We start from the raw sequence: 9,399 nt of genomic DNA, 5'->3' as shown, positions 1-9,399 counted from the left end.
AACAACAACAACAACAACAACAACTTTTCTATAGAATGCATGTCTGTCAGATACTATTACATGTATTTAAAGATTGAGACAGACTAGGGGGAAGGATTGGCCATCCACTTCTGAAATGACAGGCCTTCGAAAACCCTATGTACAATAGAGCACACTTAGACTGTCACTTGGACTAGCAGACATGGCAATTAAAACTAAGATCTTAGAAATGGAAACACAGAGAAGGAGGAACAGCTGTAAGGAGACTCTAGTGATTGGAATGTGGAATGTGAGACGCATGAATGTAGTGTCATATATTTCAATAAATTTATGATCATCCATGACTGCACTTACCACCAACTAAGGCCCTAGGAATAAAAGGCATATTAGGCTATTCTCTTCTATCTTAACAGCAGATATAAAACCTTTCCTGTTCTGTCCTTTTTCCCCACCTTTCCCACATAACTGTAACATCCACTCGTTCCTAAAGGTCTTAATGGCTGTTCTTAAATCTGATGTATTCACTATGCCTTCTTATTTGTCTGTTTAAAACAACCATACATACTCTTCCTCTTTTTTTCTAATGATCTTTTGCTCTTTTCATGGATGATATCCTTGATGCCATTTCACAACTCCTCTGGTCTTTGATCAGTGGTGTTCAATGCTTCAAATACATTCTTAAGATAATTTTGAAATTCAGATGGAAGACTCAGAAACTATATTTTGGTTCTTGTGGACTTGTTTCATTTTCTTCAGCCACAAGTTGTGCTTGCACATGAGTCTGTCCCACAGTTTGCCCATGATCTTGTTTTCACTGCTGATATTTAGCTTCTTAAATCTGATTCATATGCAGTCCATCAAGTAAGGCCCATTTGTGTTTTTTTAAAAAAAGGTATTTGTGATGAATAAAACATTCTTCTAGGTTGTATAGCCCTCGTCTGTCCACTTGCTGTACAGAGGTAACTCGTGGTTGCTGTGAAGATGAACACTGTGACACTGATGTGTCAAATGCAATAATGGTGACCCATGGTGAACAGTGTTTGGTGGAGCTCCTCAATTAAAACAAGCCTGGAAGCAGGCTTGACATCCATTTCCGAAATACCTTGCCTCTGGGAACCTTATGAACCTGGTTGTTGTTGTTGTTGTTAAGTGCCATCAAGTCATAGGCCACTCATAGCAACCCTATGAAGGAGAGTCCTCAACGCTTGTGTGTCTTTCATCCTTTCTCCAGTTTCACAGGGTTTCCAGAAACAAGCTATTATGGAAGTGGATGCCACTCCTGCTTACAAGCTTGTTTTAATAGGGGAGCTCCACCCCATTCTGTCTGCATTGGGTAACCAACCATTAATGTATCGGACACATCAGTGTCACAGTGTTCAGCCTCACAGCAACCACAAGTTACCACTGTACGGCAACTTGTACACCTGGTCTATACGACCTAGAGGAATGTCTGAACAAAAACAATGAGACTGGCCGCGGATTAAAAGTCACCCACCTTTGGCTTGGTAGCATCGCTTCCTGTCCATTGGGCCAAGCTGATTTCTCTCTATGTTGATGTTATTGTTGTTAAGTGCCATAGAGTATCAGGAGAAAGGATAAAAGTTATACAAGTGTTCAGGTCTTTCATTCATAGGGTTGCTATGAGTTGTCTATGGCTTGACAGCACTTAAAAAACAAGCACAACAATGAATATACAGAAGTCGGTTATTCTATTTCCAGCCTCATTTCTATAATCAAGTACATGCTTTCTGATTACCGTTCCTTCTTTATTGTTGCTAAACTTTTTGAATTCCATTTATCAGTTTTCATCAAACATCTTTATTGCATACATGTTCAATTTCAGACTGCAAGTTTTGGTAAAAATTTTATATTTCCTCATCTTTGTCTTTACCTATAGGAGCTTGTATTTGAAAAATATTCACACTAATAAGGCATCTTTATATGCATATATCCATGTTCTTACAACACTGTATTTCAGGATAGAACTTGAATTCTCTTTTTAACTATGAATGCAACACTAGTCTTCTTCCATTTTTCATTCCCAGCATAATATACCATGTGATTATCTGATTGAAAGAAGCAAAAGCTAATCTGTCTCATCTCACTAATGCCTAGAATATTGATGTTTATAAGTTCCATTTCATTTACCACAACCTCTAGATTTCTAATATTCATGCTTTGTCCATTCCATGTTCCAATTATTAAAGGATATTTGATGGTATTTTTCCACATCTTTATTAACTTCCAACTTCCAATGCCTCTAATACTATAACTATCATTTTTCCTCTACTACTCTACTATTTTCAGAGGTTTGCTATTTAAGAAGTGAGTAGACAATCTTGCAGCCCTGGATGTACTCACCAGGAAATTTAGTGGATAGTTGTCTGGCTGATTGATTTGGAAGAAATCTGTATTTGTTCCCATTCCCAAGAAAAGTGATCCAATAGAATATGGAAATCATAGAAAAATATCATTAATATAACATGCAAGCAAAATACTGCTGAAGGTCATTCTAAAATGGCTAGAACAGTACATAGATAGGAAACTGCCAGAAGCTCAAGTAGGATTTAGAAGAGACCTTGACATCAGAGATATCATTACTCATGTCAGATGGGTCATGGTTGAAAGTAAAGAAAATCAGAAGAATGTATATTTATACTTTACTAAGTAAAGACATTTGACTGTGTAGATCATGACAAGTTATGGCTAATATTGAGAAGAACTGGAATCCCAGAATGTTTATTTATGCTCATGGAATACCTATGCCTGGACCAAGAGGGTGTTGCGTGAAAAGAGCAAGGGAAAACTACATGGTTTAAAGTTAAGAAAGGAGTGCATCAAAGTTGTATTCTTTCTCCATGCCTATTACATCTGTATGCTGAACAAATTATTCTAGAAGCTTTGACTCTATGAAGAATAATATGGCATCAAGTTTGAAGGAAGATTCATCAATAATCTGCACATGTTATGCATATGACACAACCTTGCTTGATGAAAATGAGGAGGGCTTGAAGCACTTGCTGCAGAATCTTAAATACAGCCTTCATTATAGATTGCATATGAATGTCAAGAAAACAAAAATTCTTACCAATGGAACTATAAAGAACATCATGATAGACAGAGAAAAGATTAAAACTGCCAACAATTTCATCTTGCTGAGATCCACAAATAACACCCTTGGTACCAGCAGTCAGGAAATCAGGAGACCTATTGCACAAGGCCAGGAGGGGCCTGTCCTTGGAGAAGGACATCATGCTCAGAAGAGTGCAGGTAAAGCACAGGAGAGAAAGACCCTAGATGAGATGGATTGACACACTAACTGGGGTAATGAGGATGAGTGTGTCGGAGATAGTGAGACTGGCTCAGGATAGAGCAGGGTTCAGAGTTCTTGTTCCTACGGTTGCTATGTGTTGCAGTTGACTCAAGGGCACATAACATCACCAACATTGAATATTCATGGGATCTCTGATAGCCTAGTGGTAAAGGGCTATGTTGTCAACTTGAACACATGCAGTTAGAATCTATTGCTGATTAGCAGGAGAAAGATGGGCAATCTCTCATATTATCTACAGTCTCTGAAAATCCAGCGCTATGAGTAGGTTCCCCCGAATGGTACAAAACAATGATATTGAGTACAAGATATTTAACTTGGAAGTTGTAACGGATACTAAGTAATATAAAACTATAAGACAGATATTTCAAGTGACACCTTAAAATTGTATTTGACCACTCAGTCTATTTCTTTCTCATGCATCCTGGAAATTATCTTTTCTTCTATCACTTGATGTACAGCCTATCTGCATTCTGTTGTACCCTGTAAACAGACCACAAGATAGTCATTTGACTCAGTCAAGGAAATCTGGTTTGAATCTTAATATAAGACATGTGGAAACATAAGACAGCTGAAGCTGAATCATCTGACATCAGCAATCTAAGATTACTTTATAAATTTTTGCTTCTGTAGTCCTTGGAGCTGTTGTTATACTTTTCACTTTTCCATGGGACTACTTTTTCATTGACTTTTTTTTTAAAATTCAGTTATTATTGCAGTAAGTCAACTCTAAGTGGTATGTTGCAGCAATGCTTTATTTGTAAAGATTAAAATATTTTCTTTATTTTTTATCTTTACAAATACTTTTTCTGTGAACTGAAAGTGAGATATTTGGTTCTTTTACACATGCACATGAAAACCAATGAACATAAAAAGCACGAAAATAAGTGTTATATGTGTGCCAAATAATTTTTTGAAAATATTGTTCTATTGATATGATAAAATAAATCAGAAACATCTTTTAAAATATTCTATCTTTGATCTTGTTCTCTCCACTTTAAATTTTCTCTTTATGTTCACTTCTCTTTCTCTAATTGTCACTTTCTTGCTTATTTTTAAAGTGAAATTATCCCAAGGAGTTAGATAATTGCTCTTTTTCTAAATAAATCCCTGACTTGAGAATATAATACCCAAAGGAAGGCCAAACTTATTTAAGATCCCCTATGCTTGGGGACTGAGATGTTAAAGAACTTAGAAATGAAATCATGTAGGGGAGCGTATTTAGATTTGTTTCACTTATTTTAGTGATTGAAAAGGAGAAGAATTTGGATTATCTAGCTGCGGAGAACAGGTTAACGGAGATTGAGGGTGGGGTGGGCTCCTTTCCTTCTGCTGGGGAAGGAAAGAGAAATGTCTTTTATTAATTCCGGGCAGCTATTCTCCTTGTTATCCATGTAAGTGCTCAATTTTGTCCTTGACTTTTTACTTTTGTTTTCACATAAACTCTGCTAACTGTAACAAGAGAATAAAATATATGACTACAGGAAAGATCTTAGAAAGCAAGACGTGACTGATCTGTAAAGATTTTACTTTGTTGATAAAGTTAAAGCTACTATCTTTTCCCCTTTATCTTCTGGATTATAAAATTATCATATTACTTAACTTAGATCTGTTTGAGTAATTACAGAGTTTATAGACCTAGTGATTTCCTCATGGTATATACACCTTGTTAAACTAATTTCTTCATTATTAAGTTATCTAAGAATTTTCTTTAGATTATTTCCTCATTATTGATTCTCTCGAGTATGAGAGTTGGACAAAGTGTTTTCTCTTTTGTATATGTGGTGGTGACAATTGCACTGCTAACCCAAAACGCACACCTCTCCAGTTAGTAGAGTGTTGCCAAAGCAGAAAGATGGACAATATCTTCCCCTGAAATTTACATTTTTGTAACCCAATGTAGTGTCAGCTATGAATTAGTTCTGACTTAAAGATAACGAGTTTCAACTTAGAGCTTTATATCAGCATAATTGACTTCCCAATAGTTAACTGTAAAAAATGCATCAGATAAATATGAGAAACTGGAATGAAAGCCTACTTTATTATTTTAGTCTCTTCAGAATTAAAAGTGACATTTGGTATAATATAACTCAGTGCTGCAGATGAAGGATGAGAGATAAAAGGTCCAGACTGAATATTCTTCAACTTTTATGTACAATAATAAAGCTTCAAGGTAAAAATGTTCATGTGAAATATCTTTAACTGAAAGCTACACTATATAGAGAAATCTACTAAGGAGAGAAAAATAGATCAAGATAAATGTATCTGGAAGCATTTTTTAATTCAAATTAGTATATAAAGTTTTTTAAAAATAGTATATCAAAAATATTAAATTATAAAAATATTATATCAAAACTCAAACTCATTGTCATTAAGCAGACAATTGCTTATGCCTGACATCCATTTCCTGAGACTAAATTGTACAGGAGAAGATTGCTCATCTTTCTTCTAAAGAACCACTGGTGGATTTGAAGGGGCATAGATGCTTGGCTTTTGGGCTAGCAGGCTGATATTAAAGTAGCAAAGTGATTTGGTGCTTTTCCACTTCTTTATTTGTTGCTTTTGCCACCATATAAATTATTGGAAGAACTTACTGAATTTAATCACAAACTTCTTTTTCACAGATATCTAAAAGTTGACTTCATCCATGAAAATGAAAAATCACTCCATATTGACTGAGTTCATTCTGCTGGGTATCCCTGACACAAAAGGACTAGAGACAGTTCTTTTCTTCCTATTCTCATCATTATATTTATGTACCCTCATGGGAAATGTGCTCATCCTCACAGCTATCTTCTCTTCCTCTAGACTTCACATTCCTATGTATTTTTTCTTGGGAAATCTATCCATGTTTGACCTGGGTTTCTCATCAACCACTGTCCCCAAGATGCTAGTCTACCTTTCGGGACAGAGTCAAGTGATATCTTTTCATGGTTGTGCATCTCAGCTGTTCTTCTACCACTTCTTGGGGTGCACAGAGTGTTTCCTCTACACTGTGATGGCCTATGACCGCTATGTGGCCATATGTCACCCTTTAAGATACATGGTCATCATGAACCACAAAGTCTGCTCCATTTTGGCCACAGGAACCTGGATGGGTGGCTGCATCCATGCCACTATCCTAACCTCCCTCACTTTCCAGTTACCCTATTGCAACTCTAATGAAGTGGACTACTACTTCTGTGACATCCCTGCGGTCTTACCACTCGCTTGTAAAGATACTTCTCTAGTCCAGAAAGTAAGTTTTACCAATGTTGGTCTTTTGTCTCTCATTTGCTTTTTCCTCATCTTTGTCTCCTACATTTGCATTGGAATTTCTGTATCAAAAATTCGCTCATTAGAGGGCAGGCAACGCGCATTATCTACCTGTAGTGCCCACATCACTGCCATCCTTTGTGCTTATGGTCCAGTCATCATCATCTATTTACAGCCTGATCCCAGTCCTTTGCTTGGTGCTATAATTCAGATACTGAATAATCTTGTAACCCCCATGTTGAATCCGTTGATCTATAGCCTCAGGAATAAAGATGTAAAATCAGCCCTTAGTGATATATTTTCCAAAAGAAGTTTTGGCCTTGAGAAGAAATGAAAAAATCTTAAGCTTTGCTCGACAAAGAATTTTGTTTCTATTTCTGCAGATAAATTTGTACCTACAGAATCCAAATCATATTGTAATTAGATGTACTATGAATAAATTTTCACATTTACTAAGTTTTAAAAGAAAACAAAATCTTCTTATATTATCCTATGTTTTATTATTATATGTAATTCAGAGTGTAAATTGTCAGCCCTCAGATTGACTCATGTGTATGGAGTCTTTTCAAATACCACTAGTCCCGTAACACATTCCTGATTTTTTTTTAAATCTTTCACAAAAAGCTAAAAGATTGTATTTGCTTTTTCTGAGTGTCAGTGTATTCATGTGTATCTAGAAGAAAGAAATAATGGAAAGAGAAAAATCAAATTCAAGGAAACCCAACAATTCAGAGTATCAGATCTCCAAAACTTTTCTTTTAAATAAAATAATATTTTATGTCAATCAACACAAAACTCCAATTGACTTAATATTTAAAGTAAGATTTTCCTAGTGTTATTATCTTTTCCTAATCTTGGAATCTAGATACTTCTTTGATTCTTAGGTTTTTTGAAGACTATGAACCTATATCAATCCTTGATAAATATTAAAAGAATCAACTTCAGTTTAATATCAGTTCTTATCTTTGTGTGTGTGTGTGTGTGTGTGTGTGTGTGTGTTTATTTACAAAGTTTAAATACATTCTTTTTCACATAGGATCTTTACCATTTTCTTTAAACCCCCCGCAATCAAATTGTGAGACCTATGATTAATCATCCCACACACCAGGCCGTACTCACCTCTCTCCTTCCACCCTCCAGCCCCCCATGGATCCTAATGCTCATTTTACAGTAATGGTTTTATATAGTATTTGTCCTTACAGTACTGAGTTAGTTCACTCAGCTTAATACTTTTCGGTCCTTTTCAAGTTAGGTAGTAATTTTAAAAAATTATTGCTCCTGTGTGATGCATAGTATTCCATTGAGTAAATGTACCATAATTTCTCAATCTGTTCGATTATGGTTTGACATTTGGGCTGTTTCCATGTTCTTATGATGGTTACTAATGCTGCTATGAAAAATTGGTGTACACGTCTCTATTTGTGCCTCAGTTCTCATTTTCTTAGGGTATATTCCAAGTGTGGCTTAGCTGGGCCATATGGAATTTCTATGTTCAGCTTCTTGAGGAAGCACCAAACTGCCTTCCAGAGTGGTTTTACCGTTGCAGAATCCTACAAATAATGAATAAGAGTTCCTATCTGGCCACATCCTCTCCAACATTTACCACTTGCTGTTCTGTTAAACTTTGCCACTGCTACTGGAGTGAGATGATATCTCATTGTGATTTTGATTTGCATCTCTTTTATTGCCAATGATTTTGAGCATTTCTTCATGTGTCTGCTGGCCATTCAAATAGCTTTGAGACACAATAAAAGACCTAAAGAAATGGGAAAATATGGATAGAAAGACTCAATGTTGTAAAAATGACAATCCTAACAAAAGCTATCTACATGTTCATTGCAATCCCAATAGAGATACCAAATTCATTTTCAAGGAGATCGAAAGGGAAATTGCCAAGTTTATTTAGAGAGGCAAGAGATCTCAAATAAGCAAAATCCTTCTGAGAAACTTTCTGGGAAAGTTGAAATGGGAGGCATAGCACTCCCTGACCTCAAAACCAACTACACAGTGGTAGTAACCAAAACAGATTTTATCTTTCATAAAATGTTATCAAGAAAAGGAATAATTATTTTACTATGTTATTTTTAATGGAAAAATTGATCGATGTAAGTATTTATTATAGAAAACCTATGTTATCATTCATGTGGCAATAGAATTGCTTTGGCAAAATCTGCTGTCAGGGACCTCTCTAAAGTACTGGAGAGCAACAATGTCAGTCTGGAGACTAAGGTGCACCTGACCCTGGCCATGGTCTTTGCAATCACTTACTACACATCAGAGAGATGGACAATGACTAGAAATGATAGAAGGAGAATTGATACCTTTGAGCTTTGGTACTAGAGAATATTATTGAATATACCATGGACTGCTAGGTGAACAAACAGTTTCATCCTAGAGAGGGTGAAACCAGGTTATTCCTTGGGGGCAAGGATTTTGAAGCTTTGTCTGACATACTTTTGACATGTTGCAAGAAGGGACCAGTCCTTGGAGAGGGACGTCATGCTTGGAAGCATGGAGGGATAATGCAAAAGAGGAATATCCTTAATGAGATGGATTGATCCAATGCCTGCTGTAATAGAGGTAGGTATGTTAAAGACAATAAGATTGGCACAGAATAGAGCAGGGTTTAGGGCTGTTGTACATAAAGTTGCTTTGAGTTGAAGGTGAGTCAATAGCACATAACAATAACAACACAACTCATAGTAAAGAAGGGAGTTATGTGGTGAGTGGTAAGTAGTTGCACTGCCAACTCAAAGCCATGCAGTTTGAATCCACCAGCTGCTCTATGGGAGAAAAATGGGCAATCTCCTCTCATGTAATTAACTGGCTCTGTA

At 36.1% G+C, this 9,399-nt stretch overlaps 1 protein-coding gene across 1 annotated transcript; it reads left to right on the top strand.

Annotated features, from left to right (window-relative positions):
• The first annotated feature begins 5,957 nt into the window (after positions 1–5,957).
• On the top strand, positions 5,958–6,899 carry LOC102875290 (putative olfactory receptor 10D4-like). Its single transcript, XM_006892828.1, has one exon. It carries the CDS (start codon positions 5,958–5,960, stop codon positions 6,897–6,899), a length of 942 nt encoding a protein of 313 aa, XP_006892890.1.
• Positions 6,900–9,399: the final 2,500 nt, after the last annotated feature.

This window comes from Elephantulus edwardii, unplaced genomic scaffold, assembly GCF_000299155.1.
Source record: "Elephantulus edwardii isolate Elephantulus edwardi_28Jun2011 unplaced genomic scaffold, EleEdw1.0 scaffold00120, whole genome shotgun sequence".
NCBI classification, from domain to species: domain Eukaryota; kingdom Metazoa; phylum Chordata; class Mammalia; order Macroscelidea; family Macroscelididae; genus Elephantulus; species Elephantulus edwardii.
The sequence above is the reverse complement of the archived record's forward strand: the minus strand, read 5'-3'. Positions and strand labels throughout refer to the sequence as shown.

Excerpts from the sequence above, each read along its gene's own strand:
- LOC102875290 (XM_006892828.1), top strand. The coding sequence starts at position 5,958 with ATGAAAATGAAAAATCACTCCATATTGACTGAGTTCATTCTGCTGGGT.